At 42.7% G+C, this 27,963-nt stretch overlaps 1 protein-coding gene across 7 annotated transcripts in view; it reads left to right on the top strand.

Moving 5' to 3' along the window:
• LOC147015234 (SH3 and PX domain-containing protein 2B-like) overlaps window positions 1-27,963 on the top strand; it is a 155,083-nt gene that overhangs the window by 81,622 nt on the left and 45,498 nt on the right. For 5 of the 7 annotated variants that reach the window (XM_085849799.1, XM_085849800.1, XM_085849802.1 and 2 more), the window contains one exon: window positions 8,329-8,420. The exons of the other annotated variants lie outside the window; for them this stretch is intronic. In XM_085849799.1, coding sequence (XP_085705925.1) covers window positions 8,329-8,420 — 92 coding nt within the window. The remainder of the gene's footprint in view (window positions 1-8,328; window positions 8,421-27,963) is intronic. 7 annotated transcript variants of the gene reach the window in all.

A 27,963-nucleotide genomic window follows, 5' to 3' on the forward strand; every position in this document is an offset into this window, starting at 1 on the left:
GTCTCAGGCTAAATTGCATGGGGGGGGGGGGAATTGATGTAATTGGTCACGTGGTTTGGCAGCCATTTTTGTTATTTAAACATAAAATCCATCAAAAATCTTCTTCTCTGAAACGGCTGAACAGATCAAGGGGAAGCTTTACAGTTATGATCATCCATCCATGAGGAAAAAAAAAGTTCACCTCTGACATCATAGGTCACATGTGTTGGCAGCTATGACTTTTTTTGGAGAATAAACTTTTGAATATCTTCTTCGCCAGAACTGCTTGATAGATCCAGGAGAAACTTTACCCACATGTTACCAAAGCCTTGGGGATACTGTTACGAATTTGGAAACCTACCGCACACAACATTCAGGTCCTATAGATTAGTTATATCGGTAAGTATGTGTTTTATAGATAGCTTCCTTGCCCGTGTTTAAAGGGCAATTAAATGTAAATGCGCTGTGAGTTACTTTGATAGGGTTTTTATTTTATTTTTACACCTTCCCCCCGCCTTGACCGGCACCATTGTTCTTCGTGCGTTCAACCACGAACGTGGGCAGGGATTCGCATCCCCTCAGATCGAGACTCCGCCCAGGATGGGAGGGGTGGGCCCCCCTGGCCAATCAGGGACCTCGCCTCCTTAGATCGAGGGCGGGGAGGGTGGAGACATCCCCCCCCCCGAAACAGGGTGAATAAGGACGCGGGCGCTGATCTTGGTGAGGTACATCTGGGACATCACATCACATCACATCTCGTCTTAGCTGGGCTTGGTCGTCATCTGGGAGGTCTGGAGCCTTCTTGTCTTGGTGGTCCCCATTGTGGTCGTCGTCTTGCAAGGTTCATCTTGCTGGAGTGCTCGTCGTGCTGGTCTTGGTGGTTATCGAGCTGGTCTGGAGACCTCGCCCTGTTGGGCCTTCGTCGTCGTCGAGGGCTGGTCTTATCTCGTCTTGGTCGTCGTCGTCCTCCTCCTCCTCCTCCTCCGCGGATCGAGTCAGCTTGAAGATCACACGAGGTGGACAGGTCCAAAAGAGACCCTGGTCTTCAGCTCGCCTGTCCCTCCGAGCTGAAGTCCGCAATAAAGGCTTCAGCCACCACTTCTTTTGGGTGTGTGTGTGTCCGTGGGCCCGTCTGCTAAGTAGTAAACTGTGTAAGTACTTTTTGACTGTATATACGTGCATTTATTAATATTCGTTTTAACTCTGCTTCTTCCGTGCTTCCCTCGTTCCCCAATTATTGTTGTATACATAAACCCCATTTGTTCAATGTTTCAGCTCGTTCGTGTCTATTCCTTCATTGACTTAGCATGCCACGTGTTGGAGAAATAGTAAAAGCGGTTATGGCTGTAAGGGGACATTTGGACCGATGGATCTCGGTGATTAAACCGCTCGGATCGCACACGGGTCGAGCACGAATATGGCTCGGCTCGTACGGGAGCCGTCAAGGGTGTGAAGACTCGGTAGATCACCATGTGGTCTCTAGGTATTTTGAAGATTTGGCAAATAACCCTGTACCACGTGGCCGAAATATTGACTCTTCACGGTCCGAAAGGGACCCGTACTTTTCCGGAGTTTTCCGAAAAGTACGATCTGAATTCCGGGCGATCGGTCGAGCCGACTCTACTGCTCCATCTAGCAGTCGTGCTCGCAGCCGACGCCCGGCCCCGCAACAATACCACGTTGTTCACAAATAATTAATAGGTCACATAGTCTGGCAGTCATATTGGTTTGAACGAATATTTAAAACAAATTATTTCTCTTGAACCGCTTCATCAATCGAAATGAAACGTCCAAGTTATGATCTAGTATCCATGAGGAATATATGTTTTAAATTTCAACCTGATCGGACGCATGGTCTGGCAGCCAGAATTACTTAAAATTTTAAATCTTGGTTCAGGGATTTAAATGAAACTTGGTACAAGTATGTATAAGGATGTAATTATGTGGGTGGAGGCATATCTGGTGATGTCATGATGTCGAAGAGTGCCCTTCTCGTTTCTTCTGCATTATGAGAGATCAAATAGGCAATTAGTTTGTGATTGACCTCTGTAGGTTATGTCATAATATGTTTGGTCTGAAGTTGGAGATCCAATTTCAAGCCAAGTGAATATTGTATTTTACATGACTTGAGGTCTCTCAAAACGGTTGTTTATTTTCTGTGACCAAAAATACAAAATATTTTTTCAACGATTGTTTATATGTTTGAAAAATGAATGTAATAGAGAAAAAAAAACCTTTCAAAATTATGGAGAAAGTGTTATTGTCCTTTCTCATTTTAAGTTGCACAGTAATACTCCGGTTTACGTCACCCCTTCTTGTCATCTTACTACAATTCACCATCTGTCCGTCTGTCTGTTCCCAGGTATCGCAAAAACGGCTGAACCGACCGCAACCATTTTTGGGGTGTGTAATCCTGGGACCCTTTGGAGTAAAATAGGCATAATAATAATTATAACATGACCCCCTTGACAGCTCACGTAGGGAGCGGGTGCTTCTAGTTTAGTAAATACAGCGTCATGTTGTTAATGCCACTTCTCGATATTCAACGATGTGTCAACTCACCTTTCATTCTCGAGCGTTTTCAGTACTTAAAAGACTGATAGAGATGCTAGAATATATCGCTAAAGTACCAAATCAGATCAGAAAATCGCCAAAAGAACAACTGTACTTTGCTTCACACATAAAGAAATATACTGTACTGTAGGTTGGCTAAGAGGCATTGTAAAAGTGTTACCTTAGAAGTGAAATAAGATGTTATTCGTCAAATGGATGTTGGTGAATGTGCTCTTGATGTTTCCGGGATATTAAATTGGCCTCCGATCGATACAGTAAATATGCCGATATTTATTGAAGAAAGCCTGGTGTTCGCTTTGCAGTTAAGGTGGCTGGCAGGCTTGGGACCTGAGGGTCCTGAGTTTGAGCCACTGTCGGCTGTTGAATTAACACCAGGTGGGGTTGATTCAGCCTGTCATCCTTCCTAGGTCGGCGAAATGCGGACCAGTGTACTGGTAATAACCATTCAGGGTAACCTGTACTGCAGTGGCGACCCATCCAGGACTGTACTCCTTGCCAATGAAACTGCCTTGGCAGCCCTATGCGCCTTCACTGCGTGAAAGGAATGGTATTATTATTATGATTTATTGAAGAAGTGGGAAGAAGAAGATGCACCACAACCTTGACCGCTTCTGGAAGAGGTTTATTTTTATTTAAATATGTCTGGTAATTGTTTTTTATTTTATTTATATGCATGTGTATTGAATATAACTGTCATCAATCAAAAAAATTGAAATATCAGAGGTAAAGAAATATAATACCTGAAGTGGCAACATTAAGAACACATCCCCCCCTCCCCCACCCCCCCCCCCAATTGATGCCATTAAAATGATTATGAGAGAAACTGCTTTGAATTTCATAATTTTGATATTCGTTGCATTTTTTAGGAATGTATCTCCAACATAAACCGGGGGTCTTATAGTACTAGCACTGAATGAACCCTGCTGCACCTTGGATGGCAGTTGAACAACATATATATATATATATATATATATATATATATATATATATATATATATATATATATATATATATATATATATATGTTATGGTACAGTTATACAGTTTATTGACAGTCAATGTTTGCAATTGTTTTTTTTATTCCAGAATCTTTTTTTTAACTGCAAACAATCCAGCATTAATTTTAGTAATACACCAAAATAAACAATATTATGAATTTGTTTTATATTCCTGGGGATCAGACGTTATGTCTTTTTTTTCTTTTTTTAAAAAAAATTGCAAAATGCAATTATCATTGAGTCATTCCAGGAAAATAAGGCAAGTTATTTCAAAGCAACTTCTTCACCACAGGATTCAGTGCACCATGGGTGGGAAGAAGGGAAGGATAATTGAAGACAAGATGGGATTATGCTGAGAGAGAGAGAGAGAGAGAGAGAGAGAGAGGGCGAGAGAGAGAGAGAGGGCGAGAGAGAGAGAGGGCGAGAGAGAGAGAGGGCGAGAGAGAGAGAGGGCGAGAGAGAGAGAGGGCGAGAGAGAGGGCGAGAGAGGGCGAGAGAGAGAGAGGGCGAGAGAGAGAGAGGGCGAGAGAGAGAGAGGGCGAGAGAGAGAGAGGGCGAGAGAGAGAGAGGGCGAGAGAGAGAGAGGGCGAGAGGGCGAGAGGGCGAGAGAGAGAGAGGGCGAGAGAGAGAGAGAGAGAGGGCGAGAGAGATATGAGAGAGAGAGCGAGAGAGAGAGAGAGAGAGAGAGAGAGAGAGAGAGAGAGAGAGAGAGAGAGAGAGAGAGAGAGAGAGAGAGAGAGGGCGAGAGAGAGAGAGAGAGAGAGAGAGAGAGGGCGAGAGAGAGAGAGAGAGAGAGAGAGAGGGCGAGAGAGAGAGAGAGAGGGCGCGAGAGAGAGAGAGAGGGCGAGAGAGAGGGCGAGAGAGAGAGAGAGAGAGAGAGAGAGAGAGAGAGAGGGCGAGAGAGAGAGAGGGCGAGAGAGAGAGAGAGAGAGAGAGAGAGAGAGAGAGAGAGAGAGAGAGAGAGAGAGAGAGAGAGAGAGAGAGAGAGAGAGAGAGAGAGAGAGAGAGAGAGGGCGAGAGAGAGAGAGAGAGAGAGAGAGAGAGAGAGAGAGGGCGAGAGAGAGAGAGAGAGAGAGAGAGAGAGGGCGAGAGAGAGAGAGAGGGCGAGAGAGAGAGGGCGAGAGAGAGAGGGCGAGAGAGAGAGAGGGCGAGAGAGAGAGAGAGAGAGAGAGAGAGAGGGCGAGAGAGAGAGAGAGAGAGAGAGAGAGAGAGAGAGAGAGAGAGAGGGAGAGAGAGAGGGAGAGAGAGAGAGGGCGAGAGAGAGAGGGCGAGAGATAGAGAGGGCGAGAGATAGAGAGATAGAGAGATAGAGAGGGCGAGAGGGCGAGAGGGCGAGAGGGCGAGAGGGCGAGAGGGCGAGAGGGCGAGAGGGCGAGAGAGAGAGAGGGCGAGAGAGACAGACAGACAGACAGACAGACAGACAGACAGACAGAGAGATTCTGTGGAAGAATTCCCAAGCTGAGTTAACATCAGAATTCTCAGGCTGAGGCAGTCGATATGGGAGACCAGTCCTGAAGAGGGATGGCTGCTTGCAATACCGGCAATACCTGAGAAGACCAGACAACTTGCTACTTGCAGTTCACACAAATTTACAATTTGTCCTTGGTGCCAGTAATAACTTGCTTGCTCTTCACAAAAAACTGTGGAATGTATCATCTCCATCAAAGACCAGTGCTTGCAGATGGGTCCTCGGGCTTCACATCCTTCTGATGGGCGGCGCACACATTGATGCTTACTCCTGTACGTGGAACAGGGGAACCGTTTATAGTTCAGTCGAGATTCAAAATCACACTAAACAACTCTGAGAACGTGCCCATATCTTTAAGTTATCCTGCTAGCTGCTATGACATTTGGATTGCAACCTGGGGATCCTCGCATCATGCTGCATGCTCAAATGGGAATGTTAAACTAACCAATGCAATTGCTTCTTTTTTCTCTCCTGGTTTGTAACACATCATTTGGTGACGTCATTGCATTGGTGGCTGATGTTCACAGCTGCTTAAACGTGAGGTTTTAATGGTCAACTCACTACCTACATCCGGAGCTTTTTGCACACTTGATGCTATTTTACGACTTTGAGACCTGAGTTTGCTTGGTGGTCGCCTGTAACCCTTTGTGTGAAGGTCTGGTATAAGGGCTGAATATGCACTCTGTCCCTCATGACTGTGCTGAACTTTGACTGGTTTGTATACATTGCACCATCTTTTGAATATCAGCTGCCTCTGTGACGCCATCGCCGTCCTGCGCTACCACTGTTTGGAGCTGGGAACTTCCCTTGATCCCTATCGTGCTGTTTCGGTTTCTTCCTATTTTAACCTTGCTTTGTGAATATTAATACTCTTGATTATTTTAGTCTTCAAAAGCTTTTTAATTGTAATCGTTTTAATTACCTGCTTGCTTATTTTTACTTATTTTCTCACCTGCTGCCTTGCAGTTCTTCTTATTTCTTTTGTGTTCAGTCCATGACTGCGAATAGCATCACTGGATGAAGCCATGGCTGTGCCGCTGATGGAATTCCCTGCGTTGATTAGTGTAGGAATTTGTAATTTGTTTAGGGTGCCAGTGATAGCTTGCCTTCCCTTCCCAAAGGACCCCAGATATGCAACTCTGACATCATTGGTTTCAGGGTATGATTCCTGAAAGATTAACAGTTGATGTCCGGAAGGGCATCTGGCTGTAGAAACCTAAGCACCAAAACTCATGTTGGCTGTTCTAAAGCATGGGCGAAATACAGCCTTAACAACTATGTGTGCCACTGCACCTGCCTATAACAAAAAGAACGGTGGACAACCCAGATAACACTGGCTGTCCAGGCAAAACAACTGCACTTGTGATTGTGAACAGTCCAAAATTGTTCATATAACCCAGTTAAATTGAGTTATAAAGAGGAACAAAGGACAATTACAGGAACAAGGAAGGATCAATGTTGATGCAGTGATGGGAAGCAGCAGAGAAGTCGATGAAATGGTGAATAGAAGAAGCATTGATATTTTTGTCTTCAAGAAATGAGATGGAAAGGACAAAGGACGAGGTTTATTTGCTGCAACAAAGAAAAATATGAATTTTATTCTGATGTGGAGATCAAAAGGGCAATGGTGATGTTGGTGCTTTCATCGCAATAAATATTTATCCAAAAAATGATCGAGGTAAAGGGATTCAGTCATAGAATGACACAAAGTTATTGTGGGTGAAGAGAATTTGAAGGTTGTAAGTGCGTCTGCGCTCCAAGCGAGTCTAAGCGAAGAAGAACGAAGATCTTTTTGGGATGAGCAAGTAATAAGTTGCAAAGAAGTGATTATACTTAGAGATTTGAACGGACATGTCATCGAGAAACCAAATCGATATATCGGTGTCAATGCCAGATTCGGATATGGTGAGACGAATGAGGCAGAAGAAGTGATATTAGAAATGGAGGAAGTGATGGATATGTGTGTCCTCAACACCTACTTCAAGAAAAGAAAAGAATAACTCGTGACTTTTACAAGCAGAATTGAAAGAGCCAGATTGATTTTAAAAGAAAGGTAAGAAATGTAAAAGTAATAGCTAGTGAATGTTTGACTCGATATCGATTGGTAGTTGGAGATTTTTACATGTAAAATAATAATAATAATAATAATAATAATAATAATAATAATAAAAACAGAGCAAGGGCTTTAAGCGAATTCCATGCGTAAAAGTTTGGAAGCTTAAAGATGTGAAAACAAGAGGAATTTCAAGAGGATCTGTAAAATTAGATTACGGTAGTGATTGTCGATGGGATGTGTGCACTCAAATTTAAAATGCTTCGATAAAGACAGTCAGCAATACTTGAACTACGAACGAGAACAGCACTCGGTAGAGCACATACCTCTGTCAGGCTGAACAGTTCACGTTTTGTATCCCACTTATAGGCCTGATCTGGATCCAGTCCTTAATCAAAATCTAATCCGCTTGTTCTTGTCAACTTCCCAACTCATCCACCTAGTTTTTTTCATAATCCGTCCACAACTTGATGAAATATCATGCTATATATCGTTTTGGCTCCATCACTCAATATGAAGAATCATTTTTAAAAATTAAATAATACTTTAATCCGGATCTGGATCCGGATCTTCACAAAAATCGAAACAATTCGTCCTTGTCACACACCCAATTTTTTCACCAAGTTTCAGCTGAATCCGTCCATAATTTTTTGAGATATCATGCTCACAAAGGGACAGACAAACATGGGTGAAAACATAACCTCCATCCTCCTTCGGTGGAGGAAGCAATAATGGGTTTCAAAATAGAGTGTAAGCCTGGTGTTGGCTCAGTGGTTAGGGTGGCAACTTGGGATCCTTGGGTCCTGAGTTCAAGCCCCGTCGGTCACTGAATTAATACACCACTGGGTTGACTCAGCCTGTCATCCTTCTGAGGTCGGCAAAATGAGTACCAGTTCCAGTGTGTGTACTGGGAGAGGGGCACTGCATCAGCGACACAGTCGCGCTTCAAGAAATGATAGCTACCCCGGCAGCTAAGCTGCCATATGACCACCACCAAAATGGAGTGAGAAACATCGTGGTGGAATTTAGGGTCCAAGAAGTGCTTAAACAGAAGAAAGAAGCTTCCAAAAAGTGGCAAAATAGCAAAGATCCTCAATATATAGAAGAATATAAATGTTTGAACACGTAAATAGTGATAGCAAAGAACAAAGTGTATGAAGAATGGGGAAAAGGCTTAACCACATCAGAAGGCAAAAATCCTTCAAAAAAAATAAATAACCAAGCACTATCTAATCATGCTTGCCAATTTGTTTCAGACACTCGTATTGCTTCCGTCAGAGATATCTCATTGCATTGAAGTCTTGCAGTTCTTCGAGCCACGTGCGGAGGACCTCGCCATCACTAAAGAGTAAGTTTTTCTATCTCAGGAATGTCTGAGCAGAAAATTATACAGCTTTTAGATTTATTATTTTTGGCAAGATTTCTCTTGATGAGGAACTTTGGTGAATATTTTTTTAATTTTATTTCCCCCCCCCCCATGTGATTTTCTCTCTTATGCACGTGATATTTGCGTTCCTGTGGATAATGTCCACCTATTCACCTGATTAGTACATTTGTGGACAGTTAATGTTGTTTTGTAAATAATCCGTGTATTAGAATCTGTCATATACACAATTGTGCACAGAAAGAAATTCATACATTAAATTGATTTACATCTCAGAACAAACTTAAATCTGCTCCTTTTTATTTTCTTCTTGCAATCACATTGTCTTATTCGTGTGATCGACATTGAATGATGAGGAATGTATTCAATATTTTAACCCTGGAATTCATCCCAATCTGATTCTAAATGTATTTAATGGACCCATGGATATATATATATATATATATATATATATATATATATATATATATATATATATATATATATATATATATATATATATATATATATATATATATATATATATATATTGTTACGTTTGAGGGGGGGGGGTATGCATTCAAAGGGTAATTAGGATGTTTAATTAGGTATGCCATGCTGTTCGAGTTTACCAGGATCTCGATGTAATAAGTAGCAATTCAGTGGTGATAAGTTGTCTAGTAAATGTTCATTTCTTCAAGGGGGAAATGATAATTGTCACATAATTAGATAGGGACACGGGATAGGGTAAGTGTATCTGCGTAAACCCCTTTTGGTATTCTCTGGAGGCTGGCCGTGACGTCACAGGACAGTGCAGCGGATGGCTCCGCCCCGTGATCACGATTGGCGGAAGGCGACGGCGGTGGGCCAATAAACGGCTCGATTGGAAGTGACGAGGACAGGAGGATAAAAAGGTTCTGTTCGGGGTCAAAAAGGAAGAGGAAGAAGATCGGGACAAAAAGATCGTGTTTTTTTGGTGTGGAGGCTGTTGCGCGGAGAGCGTCCTTGTTGTTGTGCTGATTTGATCGTGTTCTTCATCGTGTCTTGGAGCCTTGCTGAGCCTCGTGCCTCACCTTGGTTGGCTCTGGGGTTCTGCTGACTCGGAGTACGGGGTCGAACGGCGGGCGGACCTGCCTCCCTCTCCTGCTCGCAACTTGGCGCCAGAACTGGTTCCCTGGCGGCTGTGAGCGGACTTGGGCCAAGACCAGGAGGTCGACAGCACCACGGTTTCTCCTGCCCCCTGACGAGAGCAAGGCCAGCTCGTCCGACGCCGATCCAGGGACAGTTGCGTCCACACCACGGTCCAGCCTGACCACCAGAAATAGCTACGTTGTGTGTGTGTGTGTGTGTGTGTGTGTGTGTGTGTGTGTGTGTGTGTGTGTGTGTGTGTGTGTGTGTGTGTGTGTGTGTGTGTGTGTGTGCTTGGCGCCTTAGAGGGTTTGAGATCTGTATATTCATTGGAATTGTCTGTGTTTTCCCCACGCCCGATCCCACACCATCCCGTCGAATCGCCCCGGATCCCTCTTCTTGCCGAGTCTTGTTATTTCTGGTTAATAATAAAAACAAATAAACATCATCAACTCAGTGAAAAGCGACTCGTGCCACCTTCCTCGTCCCGTTTGCGGTAGAGCGATTAGAACCGCCATGTTTGGGTTATAAATAAATAAACCGCCTTCATCGTTTCGGCTCATTCTACGTTGGCGGGACTGTTCAAGTCCCGTGGACGTCACATTGGTGTCAGGGTGTTGGATGTTCGAACCCCTCTAAATTATATTTGGTATCGGGAGAATATACCAAGATTAAAATCTCGCCACGAATTGGAATATAAAATTACTACAGAAAAGCGCGCGAGCGCGGGAAAATTTTGGCGGGATTTTTCAAATTTAAATTAATTGGCGGCAAACGGGACTTCTGCACCATGGCGGATGTGCAGATGTTTGAGGAGGAAGGCCACGTGTCTGGCAGCGAGTCGGGGGAAAAAGGGAGAGACGGGGGTAGGGTTGGAACCTCCCCCATTCCGAGCGTGGACCGTGTTTCATCGCCCATAACGGAGCCGGCAGCGCCGGAAACCAGCACGATGACGATCTGGACAATGTTGGAACGTTTAATGAGTGCAATTACAGCACAGGGGGCAAAAATGACGGCACAGGGGGCACAAATGGCAGAAATGACGGCACAAATGGAAAATCAATTCGTGACACAGAGGGCAGAAATGACAGATCAATTGGGGGTAATGGGGGTACAGTTGGGTGCACGGATTGATTTAATGAGGGATGAATTGGGGGAAAAGATGGAGAAAATGAAAACTGAGATGCAGGAGTGTGTGGATGTTAAATTGGGGGAAATACAAAGTAAATTCGAGGATAGATTGGAGGAAACAAAGGTAGAAATTACATTGGAGGGGGAAAATATACGGAATAAATTGGTAGATAAAATTGATGCAACGAACATTCGGGTTGATAAAGTGGATGAAAGCCTGGAACGTCATCGTGCCTGTGTGGATGCTCGTATGCAGCTGCAAGTTGAAGAGTGGGGAGAGCTGAGGAAGCAAGGGATGAATTTGGCGGAGGAGGTAAAAGGATTGGAGGCTCGTTTGGATGAACAAGATAAAATTATGAGCCAAGATGAAGTCTTGGATAAAGGCCTGGTAGAGCCGTCTTTTGTAAGTAGAGTGTCCGGGTTGGTTGAGGAGCAGCTACAAACTCGCGACGGAGCCTTGGAGGAGGTTGTGCGGGCTCAGAAGATCCTGCGGGAAGAGGTGAATCGGTCCATTCAACGTTTGGAACAGGAGGCAAAATTGACCCATGAGACCCTCACCACAAAACATCTTTGGCCACAGTGGGCTCCGAAATTGGATACGCAGCCACAAGGGTGTTTGATCCCTGGGCTGGATTCGGACAAGGGAGAAACTGAGAAGCGGGCCACTGTAAAAGTGATCCCCCTGGTAAATTTTGACGGGTCAGGGAGCCTTGAAGCTTTTCTGACGCAATTTGAGTGTATTTCCCGACGAAACGGGTGGAATGAGCGGGAACGTACGGGGAATTTGGTGGCAACGTTACGGGGACCAGCCGCAGATGTGTTAAACGTGATCGCGGAGGGGATGTTGACCAGCTCCCACATTTGCGAGGCGTTGAGCCGTCGGTTTGGGTTCGCGGCGGTGATCTGGTGCGGGCTCAGCTCCAGCACCGCAGATTAAAGCCGGGTGAGACAGTGCAGGAGCTGGCACAGGACATTTACCAATCAGTCAGGATCGCGTATCGGGACCTCACAGTGGAGGCATGGGACAGACTGGCACTAGAGAAATTTTTCTACGTTGGCGGGACTGTTCAAGTCCCGTGGACGTCACTATATATATATATATATATATATATATATATATATATATATATATATATATATATTTATGTATATATATATATATATATATATATATATATATATATATATATATATATATATATATATATATATATATATATATATATATATATATATATATATATATATATATATATATATATATATATATATATATTGTTACGGCTGTGGAAATTCGCAGAACACCATAAAGGTCCTTAGTTCAGTTATTCCGGTAAGTATGTGTTCAGGTAGATTTTCCCACCGTTGTCTAATGGGATTTATTCGCGTGATCAGGGCTGTGATCTTTGAGTTCGCCGTTTTTTTTTTTCCTATCGTTATTTTGGACCAACAGCTTCACAACCCCCACCTCCACCACCAACATCGCTCTCATCAACCGCTTCACAACAACCACCACCACCACCACCAACACCTTCTCCACCACCGCCTTCACACAACCACCTTAACCACAAGCGCCCAACCACACCACCCTCACGACCACCACGCAATGCCAACCATGCCACCATTACAACAACCACGATCACCTCAACCACCAACCACGATCGCCTCAACCACCAACCACAACAACCACGCCGCCTCAACCACCACCGCGTTTTCTACCTCGGCACACGGTTGCCAGAGGCTTGGCCTTCGTCGAGGGAAAGCAGGTGGCCCCCGTTCCCCCCTCCCCCGAACGAATGGCGTCTCCGCGGTGGATTTCACCCTGCAAGGGACAAAGAGAAGAACCAAGACAACTACCGTGGTGGCGCGCGTCCCTAATTTGGTGGGAAAACGTTTCCTTCTGGAAGTTTCCCGCATGTTCTGGAAGGAAGGGCGGGAGTTGAAAAGGGGCATGGCTTGAAGATAAAGCGGAGGAACGCGAGCGCGGAGAAAAATAGTGGGAGAGTCGTGACCGTTCACACAAGGATCGGAGTAGAGGTGGCGAGAGAGTCTCGGGGTGTGGAGCTGAGGAGGATCAGGAATGAGGTGGCAGGATCGTGTGCGCTGAGGGGATTGCGAGGAGGGCGCTCTGAATCGCGTTCTCGATCGCAGGGTCGTCGAGTCGGAAGAGACGCCAGCGGTGAAGGCTGGGTCTGGAGAACGGAGCCCAAGACTTCACCAGCCGGTCCCGTTTTCCTTTTCATTTTCTTTTGGGCTTTTGTATGTGTGCTTGCGGCGCCATCTATAAGTAACACTGTTTAAGTGCTTGTATATACTTGCATTCCTTATAGAGAATGGCTGGAGGCTTTTGTTTCTTCTTACACCTCTTCTCCCCTTCCCTTCTCCCCTTCCCCCATTGCATGATCCCCATCAATTGCGTGCTTGCTTGAATTCGTGTGTAAATAAATGTGCCTGTCTAAATGTACCCCGTTCGTTGCGTCTTTTCCTTAATTGAGCTGCCATCTTGCACTCGGAATATAGTTGGTTTTTAAATAGCCGGTAAAGTGATCGCGTCCAACGGGACTGTGTGATAATACCCCGCTCGGTTATCCCAAAAGGAAGCGAGTTGCTTAAGCGGCTCGTTTCCAAGCTGTTCCGTTGAGGTAGAATCTCTCGGTAATCTATCCGCGCGATTAATTAGGTATATCGACAATTCGGCGATTGCCCCTGTAGCGCGTGGCTAGAGTACGGACAAGGTTGTGGTGTGCTTAGAAACACACCTGTGGCTGGTTTTCGGCGTTGATCCGGAAAGCCGCGACTGGATTGTCCGTTCGGTGGGTGAAGCGGCCGTTATTGGTTCGACGCGGTTCTTCGCACGCCAGGGGGCGAGAATCTGTAACAATATATATATATATATATATATATATATATATATATATATATATATATATATATATATATATATATATATATATATATATATCTTCTTCTTTCAGCTGCTCCCGTTCGGGGTCGCCACAGCGGATCATTTGATCCGCACAGTGATTTGGCACATGTTTTATGCCGGATGCCCTTCCTGACGCAACCCTGGTTGCCTCTTACAACACAGGGATATGGTACACCTATTTTAACCGGGGTATACACCAGCCCAGTACACTGGTACTCATTTCGCCGACTTCGGAAGGATGTCATGCTGAATCAACCCCCTGGTGTATTAATTCAGTGGCCCAACGGGGCTTGAACTCGGGACCTTTTGGATCCCAAGCCGCTGCCCTAACCACTGCGCCAACACCAGGCTCAATATATATATATATATATATATATATATATATATATATATATATATATATATATATATATATATATATATATATGCATGCATGCATGCATGTGTGTATGTGTATGTATGTGTATGTATGTATATATGTATATATATATATATATATATATATATATTTATGTATATATATATATATATATATATATATATATATATATATATATATATATGTATGTATATATATATATATATATATATGTATATATATATATATATATATATATATATATATGTATATATATATATATATATATATATATATATATATGTATATATATATATATGTATGTATATATATGTATGTATATATATATATATGTATGTATATATATATATATATGTATGTATATATATATATATGTATGTATATATATATATACATACATATATATATATATATACATACATATATATATATATACATACATATATATACATACATATATATATATATATATATATATATATATATATATATATATATATATATATATATATATATATATATATATATATATATATATATATATATATATATATATATATATATATATATATATATATATATATATATATATATATATATATATATATATATATATATATATATATATATATATGTATGTATATATATATATATATATATATGTATGTATATATATATATATATATATATATATATATATATATATATATATATATATATATATATATATATATATATATATATATATATATATATATATATATATATATATATATATATATATATATATATATATATATATATATATATATATATATATATATATATATATATATATATATATATATATATATATATATATATATATATATATATATATATATATATATATATATATATATATATATATATATATATATATATATATATATATATATATATATATATATATATATATATATATATATATATATATATATATATATATATATATATATATATATATATATATATATATATATATATATATATATATATATATATATATATATATATATATATATATATATATATATATATATATATATATATATATATATATATATATATATATATATATATATATATATATATATATATATATATATATATATATATATATATATATATATATATATATATATATATATATATATATATATATATATATATATATATATATATATATATATATATATATATATGTCTATATATATATATATATATATATATATATATATATATATATATCTATATATATGTCTATATATATATACCTATATATATATATATATATATACATACAGTGGGGAGAACAAGTATTTGATACACTGCCGATTTTGCAGGTTTTCCCACTTACAAAGCATGTTGAGGTCTGTAATTTTTATCATAGGTACACTTCGACTGTGAAAGGTGGAATCTAAAACAAAAATCCTGAAAATCACATTGTATGATTTTTAAATAATTAATTTGCATTTAATTGCATGAAATAAGTATTTGATACATCAGAAAAACAGAACTTAATATTTGGTACAGAAACCTCTGTTTGCAATTACAGAGATCAGACGTTTCCTGAAGTTCTTAACCAGGTTTGCACAGAGTGCAGCAGGGATTTTGGCCCACTCCTCCATACAGATCTTCTCCAGATCCTTCAGGTTTCAGGGCTGTCGCTGGGCAACACAGACTTTCAGCTCCCTCCAAAGATTTTCGATTGGGTTCAGGTCTGGAGACTGGCTCGGCCGCTCCAGGACCTTGAGATGCTTCTTACGGAGTCACTCCTTAGTTGCCCTGGCTGTGTGTTTCGGGTCGTTGTCATACTGGAAGACCCAGCCACGCCCCATCTTCAATGCTCTTGTTGAGCGAAGGAGGTTGTTGACCAAGATCTCGCAATACATGGACCCATCCATCCTCCTCTCAATACGGTGCAGTCGCCCTGTCCCCTTTGCAGAAAAGCATCCCCAAAGAATGATGTTTCCACCTCCATGCTTCACGGTTGGGATGGCGTTCTTGGGGTTGTTCTCATCCTTCTTCTTCCTCCAAACACGGCGATTGGATTTTATACCAAAAATCTCTACTTTGGTCTCATCAGACCACATGATGTTCTCCCATTCCTCCTCTGGATCATCCAGATGGTGATTGGCAAACTTCAGACGGGCCTGGACATGTGCTGGCTTGAGCAGAGGGACCTTGCGTGCGCTGCAGGATTTTAATCCATGACGGCGTAGTGTGTTACTTATGGTTTTCTTTGATACTGTGGTCCCAGCTCTCTTCAGGTCATTGACCAGGTCCTGCCGTGTAGTTCTGGGCTGATCCCTCACCTTTCTCATGATCATTGAGGCTCCACGAGGTGAGATCTTACATGGAGCCCCAGACCGAGAGAGATTGACTGTTCTCTTGAACTTCTTCCATTTTCTAATAATTGCGCCAACAATTGTTGCCTTCTCACCAAGCTGCTTGCCTATTGTCCTGTAGCCCATCCCAGCCTTGTGCAAGTCTACAATTTCGTCCCTGATGTCCTTAGACAGCTCTCTGGTCTTGCCCATTGTGGAGAGGTTGGAGTCTGATTGATTGAGTTCGGACAGCTGTCTTTTATGCAGATAACGAGTTCAAACAGGTGCGGTTAATACAGGTAATGAGTGGAGAATGGGAGGGCTTCTTAAAGACAAAACTAACAGGTCTGTGAGAGCCGGAATTCTTCCTGGTTGGTTGGTGATCAAATACTTCTTTCATGCAATAAAATGCAAATTAATTATTTAAAAATCATACAATGTGATTTTCAGGATTTTTGTTTTAGATTCCGTCTTTCACAGGTGAAGTGTACCTCTGATAAAAATTACAGACCTCGACGTGCTTTGTAAGTGGGAAAACCTGCAAAATCGGTAGTGTATCAAATACTTGTTCTCCCCACTGTATGTATGTATATATATATATATATATATATATATATATATATATATATATATATATGTATATGTGTATATATGTGTATATATGTGTATATATGTGTATATATATGTATATATGTATATATGTATATCGGTGGTTGCTGAATATTTCTACATGCTTGCACTGGTTGTGTTCTAACCCTCACAATCTTTCTTCGAATCGCCAAGGGGACGTGTTGTTTGATCCGATCAGCCAATCTTAGTGTTGTGCGGCCCATGTACCGAGCTTCACATCAGCACTTAAACTCATAAATTACATTGCTGGTTTGTGATGTGGGTAGCACATCCTTATTGACTGACGTCTGCAAACGGCGAGAGGTAAAGATTACTCGGGGTTCCACAGCCAGAAACGTGTTGGACACAATATGTTTGATTTGTACTTCAAACCTTCGTGATGATTGCCCTCACCAGGGCATCCTGATATAGACTGGATTTTTGTCCGAACCAATTTTGCGATCTTTTGTCGCATTAAAGCACACGCCTTCACTTCCTCCTTCACTTGCTGCGATTTTTACCGTCAAGAGTGCAGCACGAAAAGCTTCGGTCACTATTATGTCGTGTTTGTTTGTTTGTATCCATATATATATATATATATATATATATATATATATATATATATATATATATGTATATTTATATATATGTATATTTATATATTGTTACGAATTTTGGCCCGTCCGGCGTGCGATCGGCCACGTAACTCGAATCACGACGCATCGTCCACCGAAACGGACAATTCGGTCGTGACCCTCCGGGAACTACCGCCAGGAGCCAGTCACGGGTGGGGGTTTAACCTCACCACGATCGTGCCAATTGCCCACCCGTGCAGGATAGGGTTGCTCGCCAAATTTGACCTACCTAAGTACCTGCGCGAGTGGTCGACCGGGCGATCGTACCTCGCTGCAGGTCGACTTCGGACACGAACCGCTTAAGCGGCTCGTTCCGTGCTGCAGGGATAACCGAGCGGAGTTATCATCGACCTCGACGGTTCAGATTACTTATCAGGTGTTTCAACCCACTACCAATCCCTTACGTGATGCAAGATGGAACTTTCAACCGAAGAAAAGGACGCAACGAAACGGGAAACAGTTTGACAAGCAAGCACTTTTATTTCACACACAACACACGCACGTAAGGCAGTAATGCAATGTGCAGCAAAAGCAAAATGCAACAAAAGCAAAAGCACGACTACCGACTATAATTATTTACAACACTTAAACAATTATACTTGTCGGGACTCGGCGCCACATCATTCATTCAAAATAAACAGGAAAGAACTCCCCATAGGCAGGGAGGGAAATGGGGTCCGTGGACCAAATGTGCGCGGAACCTGGAGGAGCGGCCAAGTGCACGAGACCGAAAAGGTCTTACCCGCGTCCACGTGACACGATGGCGGGCAAGCTGCAATATCAGCGCAGCTGCGCCCCGACTCCGTGCCCCTGGCGTGGTCGGTGAGCCCTCTCCGGCGTGCTCCGCGCAAGCACGGTTTGGTCAGCACCACGGTTAGGGTGGGGAATGAACGCGGCTACCGACACTATCTCAGCGCAGATGGTGGGGGGGGGAATTGTTGATGCTCAGGGTCGAGTGAGGGGAATGGCTGGCTGGCTTGGTCGCTTGTGAAAGCGAAGGTGGATCGAGTCCAGCGACGAGACGACACCAACGACGAGACGAGCCCAGCGACGAGACGACACCAACGACAAGACGAGCCCAGCGACGAGATGACACCAACGACGAGACGAGCCCAGCGACGAGACGACACCAACCACGGGAAAAGCGACCCCCACATTACAACAACGAGTTCCACACAGACTCGCGTCTTTTATAGACCGGGGGAGGAGCCTGTATGCAGATTTTAGGATCAAAACACGATTGGAGGCGGGGCCACGCCACCCTCTGTTCAGCCATTGGTGTGGCAAAAAGGGGCGTGAGCCTCTTTTGATCCAAATTCCTTCCTGAGAGGAATTCACATCCATCGCGCTTGGAGGCGGGGCCACACCGCCCAACGCTCGCCCATTGGACGGAGGAAAAGGGGCGTGAACCTCCCCTGATCCAAATTTCTCTCCCGTAAGGAATCCATTGCACTCGCGGCTTGCTGCATTCGGCAGCAATCACCGAACGGCTTCGGACAGTACGACGTTCGGTGTTGACTGGTGGTGGGGTCGATGGTTGTGGAAGGAGAAAGGCGAAGGTGGTGGGGGGTTTGCTGTGGTGGTTTGGTGGTTGGCAGGCGTCGTTTGTGAATGGCGGTGAAGCGATGTTTACGGGATGGAGTTGTGGAGGTAAAGAGGCGAAGGTGGTGGTGTTTGAGTTGTTGGCGGCTTAATGGTCCAAAATAACGATAGAGAAAGAAAAATGGCAAACTCAAAGCGTCGCAGCCTGGATGAATCACACATATTCCCTCTAAACAACAGGTGTGGGCTAACTACACATGAACTTATTGATATATCTCACCTGAGGACCCTTTGTGGTGTATTGCGAATTTCCACAGCCGTAACAATATATTTATATATATTTATTTATTTATATATATGTTTATATATTTATATACATATATATATATATATATATATATATATATATATATATATATATATATATATATATATTCTTTTTTATATATATTTAGATATATATATATATATATATATATATATATATATATATATATATTTAGATATATTTATATATATATATATATATATATTTATATATATACTGAATAGAGCGAAATGGAGACGGTTGATCCGCTGTGGCAACCCCTAACAGGTGCAGCCGAAAGAAGAAGATATTTTTCTATACATATATATATATATATATATATATATATATATATATATATATATATATATATATATATATATATATATATATATATATATATATATATATATATATATATATATATATATATATATATATATATATATATATATATATATATATATATATATATATATATATATATATATATATATATATATATATATATATATATATATATATATATATATATATATATATATATATATATGTGGAAATATATTCCACAGAGAAATGTGGAAGGGCAAATGGTGGTAGAGTTTGCAAAAAGAATGGAAATGGCAGTGGTAAATACGTATTTCAAGAAGAAGGAGGAACACAGGGTGACATACAAGAGTGGAGGAAAGTGCACACAGGTGGATTACATCTTAAGTAGGAGATGCAACCTGAAAGAGATTAGTGACTGTAAGGTTGTGGCAGGGGAGAGTGTAGCTCGACATCATCGATTGGTGGTCTGTAGGATGACTTTAGAGGTGAGGTTGAGGAAGAGAGTGAGGGCTGAACCAAGGACCAGATGGTGGAAGCTCAAGGAGGAAGACTGTTGCGTGCAATTTAGGGAGGAGGTGAGACAGGCGTTGGATGGTGGTAAAGATGGGTGGGATGATTGGGCAACGACAGCAGAAGTTGTGAGGGAGACAGCTATGAAGGTACTTGGTGTGACATCTGGATAGAGGAAGGAAGATAAGGAGACTTGGTGGTGGAATGAGGAAGTACAAGAAAGTATAAGGAAGAAGGGGTTGGCGAAAAAGAAGTGGGATAGTCAGAGAGATGAAGAAAGTTGGCAGGAGTACAAGGAGTGGCGTCGAAAGGCAAAAAGAGAGGTGGCAAAGGCCAAGGAAAAGGCATATGACGAGCTGTATGAGAAGTTGGATACAAAACAAGGGGAAAAGGATTTATACCGATTGGCAAGACAGAGGGACCGAGCTGGGAAGGATGTGCTGCAGGTTCGGGTGATAAAGGACGCAAATGGGAATGTGCTGACGAGCAAGGAGAGTGTGTTGAGAAGGTGGATGGAGTACTTTGAGGAGCTGATGAATGAAGAAAATGAGAGAGAGAGAGAAGGTTGGAAGAGGTGGAGATAGTGAATCTGGAAGTGGGATGGATCAGTAAGGATGAAGTGAGGACTGCTATGAAGAAGATGAAAAGTGGAAAGGCGGTTTGCCCAGATGGTATACCAGTGGAGGCATGGAAGTGCTTAGGAGAGATGGCAGTGTGGTTGTTAACCAGATTGTTTAATAAAGTCTTGGAAAGTGAGAGGATGCCGGAGGAGTGGAGATTAAGTGTACTGGTTCCGATTAAGTGTACTGGTTCAAGAATAAGGGTGATGTGCAGAGCTGTGGAAATTACAGAGGGATAAAGTTGTTAAGCCACACCATGAAGTTGTGGGAAAGAGTAGTGGAAGCTAGGTTGAGAGGAGAGGTGACGATCTGTGAGCAGAAATCTGGGTTTATGCCAGGAAAGAGCACCACTGATGCGATGTTTGCTTTGAGAATGTTGATGGAGAAGTATAGGGAAGGCCAGAAGGAGTTACATTGTGTGTTTGTGAATTTAAAGAAAGCTTATGATAGGGTGCCAAGAGAGGAGCTGTGGTCTTGTATGAGGAAGTCGGGAGTGGTGGAGAAGTATGTGAGGATCGTGCAGGATATGTATGAGGACAGTGTGACAGCGGTGAGGTGTGCGGTAGGAATGACGGACCGGTTTCAGGTTAAAGTGGGATTGCACCAAGGATCGACTCTGAGCCCTTTCCTGTTTGCAATGGTGATGGACAGGTTGACGGATGAGATCAGACTGGAGTCTCCATGGACTATGATGTTCGCGGATGACATCATGATCTGTAGGGAGCAGGCTGAAGCGAGCCTTGAGAGGTGGAGGTACGCACTGGAGAGAAGGGGAATGATAGTCAGTCGGAGTAAGACGGAGTACATGTGCGTAAATGAGAGGGAGGGTGGTGGTATGGTGCGGTTGCAAGGAGTTGAGGTGGGGAAGGTGGATTGGTTTAAATACTTGGGATCAACTGTCCAAAGTAATGGAGAGTGTGGGAGAGAAGTGAAAAAGAGAGTGCAGGCAGGATGGAGTGGGTGGAGAAGAGTTGCAGGAGTGATTTGTGACAGAAGGGTAGCTGCTAGAGTGAAGGGGAAAGTATATAAGACGGTAGTGAGACCAGCTATGTTGTATGGTTTGGAGGCGGTGGCACTAACAATAAGACAGGAAGCGGAGCTGGAGGTGGCAGAGTCAAAGATGCTGCGATTCTCGTTGGGAGTGACGAGGATGGATAGGATAAGAAATGAGTATAATCGAGAGACAGCGCAGGTAGGACGGTTTGGAGACAAAGTGAGAGAGGCGAGATTGAGATGGTTTGGACATGTGCACAGGAGGGAAACGGAGTATATCGGGAGAAGGATGTTGAAGATGGAGCCGCCAGGCAGGAGGAGAAGAGGAAGGCCAAAGAAGAGGTTCATGGATGCGGTGAGGGCGGATATGCGGGTGGTTGGAGTGTCAATGGAAGATGTGGAGGATAGAGCGAAACGGAGACGGTTGATCCGCTGTGGCGACCCCTAACGGGAGCAGCTGAAAGAGGAAGAAGATATATATATATATATATATATATATATATATATATATATATATATATATATATATATGTATATATATATATATATATATATATATAAACATATATATTTTCATATATATATATATATATATTTTCATATATATTTTCATATATATATATATATATATATATATATATATATATATATATATATATATATTTTCATATATATTTTCATATATATATATATATATATATATATATCTTCTCTCTTCTTCTTCTTTCGGCTGCTCCCGTTAGGGGTCGCCACAGCGGATCATCCGAATGATCCGCATAGTGATTTAGCACATGTTTTACGCCGGATGCCCTTCCTGACGCAACCCTGGTTGCCTCTTATGACACAGGGACATGGTACACCTATTTTAACCGGGGTATACACCGGCCCAGTATACTGGTACTCATTTCGTCGACCTCGGAAGGATGACAGGCTGAGTCAACCCCCTGGTGTATTAATTCAGTGGCCCAACGGGGCTTGAACTCAGGACCTCTTGGATCCCAAGCCGCTGCCCTAACCACTGCGCCAACACCAGGCTGATATATATATATATATATATATATATATATATATATATATATATATATATATATATATATATATATATATATATATATATATAGATATATATATATATATATATATATATATATATATATATATATATATATATATATATATATATATATATATATATATATATATATATATATACTGAAACGCAAAAGAAACTTACCACTTGTTTGAAATGTAATAAAATTGTAACTGTTCAAAATAAAACAAACCAACAATTGCTAATTGAAACAATGGCATTTTATTGATGACATGTCAAGTTTTTGACCAAGATACACCATCTCATCAGTTTGTTCTACAGTGCAGAACAGCACAGGGTGCAATGTCAGTCCCCTTTCAATAGCGTGTGTGGCCACCATTGTTTTGGATACAGGCAGTGCAACGTCGCCGCATACTGCCTACCAGTCTTTGGATTGATTGCTGCTGGATTCTGTCCCACTCAGTCCTCAATGTCTGAAGCAGCTCTGCCCGTGTCCTGTCCTGCCTTGCAGTGGTGACTCTTGGCCTCCCTGATCGAGGTCTGTCATCTGCAGAGTTGTGGAGGGTGTCTGTCCACCAGGGCCGATATCGTCTCGTGTGAGCAGCCAAGGCGACGTGCCACCTCACGGTAGCTCAGTCCGCCTTGCAGCATGCCCAAGGCATGCTGCCGTTGATCCCTTGACAATCGTGGCATGTTGATTGAAATGCCCATTTTGCACTGGCCTTTTTAAAGCCAATATCAAGACATCATTTGCAGCTCATTAAAACCATCCCGTACCCCTTGGCTAATCACTGAAGTCAAAACGGCTGTTCAACAGCTGTGCTATGAAGTGACAACTGAAGGTTCAAGTGACCATCCATGACCTTTTTGTCTGACAGTGAGGACACTATTGTCCACAAATAAGTTCACACATTTACTACACGCAGTGTTATTGTTGATATTTAAAGGTTTAAAAGGTGGTAAGTTTCTTTTGCGTTTCAGTATATATGTATATGTATATATATATATATATATATATATATATATATATATATATATATATATATATATATATATATATATATATATATATATATATATATATATATATCTTCTTCTTCTTTCGGCTGCTCCCGTTAGGGGTCGCCACAGCGGATCATCCGTATGATCCGCATAGTGATTTGGCACATGTTTTACGCCGGATGCCCTTCCTGACGCAACCCTGGTCGCCTCTTACGACACAGGGATATGGTACACCTATTTTAACCGGGGTATACACCGGCCCAGTACACTGGTACTCACTTCGCCGACCTCGGAAGGATGACACGCTGAGTCAACCCCCTGGTGTATTAATTCAGTGGCCCAACGGGGCTTGAACTCAGGACCTTTTGGATCCCAAGCCGCTGCCCTAACCACTGTGTCAACACCAGGCATAGAAATATATATATATATATATATATATATATATATATATATACATACATACATACATACATACATACATACATACATACATACATACATACATACATACATACAGTATTTATTCTAATATAAGCCCTGGGCGTTTATTAGAATACCAGTTTGATCATGGAGGGGAGGGGGCTTTGATTCGAGACAATCCAGAAACATACAATTTTTTATTATTATTATTTATTTGTTTTATTATGAAGATACAAGTATTGTCAAGGTAGAGGGTTATAAATTATGCAGAGTACGACACCACACTGACTTGACCGCCGTCAAACACACCTTTCAACAAAGCCGGGTCCTGGCCTGGCCAGGCGGGCCAGGCTCCCTCTACAGGCTACAGCTGTCTCAATTGTTTCACACCGGGTGACGGGGGAGGGGGGAGGTGGGATATTATTAGAGACACCCTTGAAACATGAAAATTTTCTCAGGGTGAGGGGGGGGGCTTTATTTAAAGAGGGGCTTTTATTAGAATATATACGATATATATATATTGTTACGGATCTGGAAACCATACACATTCAATATGCAGGTCCCAAAAGTCAGTTATGTCGTTAAGTATGTGTGTAGTCAGATCCCCTGCCTTTTGTCTTGTGGGAGAATCAAAGGTGTGCGTTGCCATGTTTTTTTAGTTCGGTTAAATAAATCTTTTCCATCCAACAAACATCCAACATCCAACCACGGTACCTTCCAGCACTTGCAACCCTTGCCTCGCTGGCCACAGCATGCGGGGCAGAAACGTCCAGTCCACCGTTCCTTGCCGCTTCTACAAACAAACGTTCCTTCCACAAACCTTGTTACTCTTTCACGACGACCTTTTTGCAGCGTTGATACTGTTACTCGTCAAGTATGAAGAGTGACTGGGGTTTCCCGGCAGGGGCCAAGGCCCTGCCCCGGAAGGGTGGGCCATAGGACCCTGTCCAATCAAAGGCGGTCAGCGAGATGTGTTTCACCAAGGCCCCTCCCCGTTGAGGGAGGTTAAAAAAAATCCCCGAGCACTCTCTGAGAGCAGTGCTTGGTGGGTTTTTGCTGTCACGAAAGGGTTTTTGCTGTTATGAAGGTTGTTACGAAGGGGTGGTAACAGTGGTTGGTACGAGGACTGTCATGAGGGTTGAGCAGAAGGTCGTTGAGGCGGCGAACATGTCTCTGCTGGCCCTCTACAAGGAAGGAAAGAGCGACCCTGACCTCCTTCCGTGGACCCCGGCCATTCACCACCCGAGCTCCGCCATGAACCTCGAGTCCCACACGTGCGACTGGGGACCAAACCAGTGACCATTGCCAGGTGCCACATCGCGGAGCACCCTCTTTCTCCAACGCCCAGGTACCCATCCAAACTCTGACCCCCAGCTTGTCGCTCTCCTCGGCTGCAAGGGTCCAATAAAGGACTCTGGGTTTCTTTTCATTTGTGTGTGTGTGTCTGCATGTGGGCCCGTCTTTAAGTGGAACTGAATCAGTGTTTTTGGATCATTGTAAATATTCCTTGCTTGCATATTCGCATTAAGTCTTGCCTTTGTCTTCTACTGTAAATAAAACTTGTTAGAAATGTTCCCAGTCTGTTATTTTTTTATTTTTTTTGTATACCTTGTCGAGCCTCGTGTGAGAGCTAACACACAACGCACAGCAAGGGGGCATGAGACAAGAGGGGCGGGAGTGGGAGGGACAAAACAGTGGGGAACAGACACATAAGGAGATCTGTGGAAGGGAGAGGGATGGGACGGGGAACATGGGGAATAGAAGATGGACATTACAGGGACTTTCAGGGAGGAAAGCAGGGAATTTGAAGGAAGTGGGCTTGGGTGGATTATCGGGGGTAGAAAAGATCGAGGATTTGGATGGGGGATGATAAGAGGTAGTGGTGAACAGCTGTTTTGAAAGCCTGGAGGGAAGAATGGGAAAGAATAGAGTGAGGGAGTTTATTCCAAAGGTGGGAAAAAGGAGGAATGAAAGAGTGAAGGTGAGCAGTGATTCATGATTTTGGTAGTTTTTCCAGAAGTGGGTTGTGGGCGGACCTTGAGCGCCCTGTGGAAATGTGGTGGGGACAAATCGCAGAGAGAGCAGGGGGAGGGGGGGCAAGGCTGGAGAGTAGACGGTAGAAGACAGAAAGACTACCGACCAACCTGCGGTGATTGAGTGAGAGGCCCAAAGACTCAGCCTCATTGCGGGAGATGCCGATAATCAGAAATGCCCTGGTTTCTACAGCGTGAAGCCGAGAAAGGTGGGAGGCAGGAGCACCAGCCCAGAGGGGAGAGCAGTACTCCATCAGGCTATGGACAAAAGCTTTGTAAGTGGTCAGGAGCTCAGGAGGGCCGAGGAAGGACTTTGCACGACGGAGGATTCCCAGTCGGCGACTGGCTTTGGAGGCGAGGTTTGAAATGTGGCTTTCCCAGGAAAGGTCATGGCAGATAGTGAGACCCAGAAGCTTGAAAGAAAGGACTTCTTCCAGAGTATTGTTGAGAAAGTCGATGGGGGGAGGGAGTTCTAAACGGTCCTTTCGAAGAGACAGAGTGAGAGTGTGAGATTTGTCCGGATTGAAAAACATGTTCCACGTGTTTTCCCAGTTTTGATTTTATCCAGATCTGCAGTGAGCGAAGAAGCTGCTGCTTGCCGGTGTGAGGGATGACCAATGGTACGGCAGAGGGTGGAGTCATCAGCAAAGAGATATAGGGGATTTTCCAGAGTCGGAAAGATCATTGATGAAAACCAGAAAAAGAACAGGGCCCAGAACGCTACCTTGAGGAACTCCAGCCTGGACAGGAAGAGGGGATGAAAGAACTCCATTTAGGGCCACACATTGACTGCGACAGGAGAGGAAGTCTGCGAGCCATGAGTGGAGATGGCCTTGGATACCATAGGAAGAGAGTTTGGTGAGCAGGGCAGGGTGCCAGACTGTGTCAAAAGCACGTGATATGTCCAGGGATACGGCTCGGATTTCCTGTCTGGCATTGAGGACTTCCATCCATTGTTGGGAGAGCAGAAGCAGCATATCCAGGGTAGAGTGACCTGGTCTGAAACCAAATTGATGATTGGAAATCAAGCCATTGGAGAAGAGGAAGGATTTAATGTCTGAAGCGATGATGGATTCCATAACCTTACTGATGATTTGGAGAAGGCTGATTGTTCTGTAGTTTCAGGGATCTGTTTTTGCACCTTTTTTATGCAGGGCAGTGATGTTTGCAGATTTCGAAGCAGATGGCAGATGACCTTGAGCAAATGAGAGGGTGACTGGAACAGAGAGAGGGTGAGCAAGAGCAGAAGGGAAGGCTTTGAGAACACGTGGGCTGATGCCGTCTGGACCGGTTGCAGAATCTGAGTCGAGGTTTGAAAGCAACCTCTCCACCTTGTCAGGAGAAAAGGACACAGTTGGGTGCGACTGGGTAAGGTGGGTAGAGAAAGTGATGGGTTTTGGACACAAGATTTAGCTGCAAACACCGAGTTTAGGCATTCAGCTTTTTCACGTGTGGTATCAGCAGTGCGGCCATTTGAGGTAAGGGAGGGGATGGAGGGGGAACATACACCAGAAACAGATTTGATTAGACGCCACCAGGATTT

Source organism: Eptatretus burgeri, chromosome 12 (genome assembly GCF_056783735.1).
Source record: "Eptatretus burgeri isolate ZD-2024b chromosome 12, Ebu_testis_v1, whole genome shotgun sequence".
Taxonomy (NCBI): domain Eukaryota; kingdom Metazoa; phylum Chordata; class Myxini; order Myxiniformes; family Myxinidae; genus Eptatretus; species Eptatretus burgeri.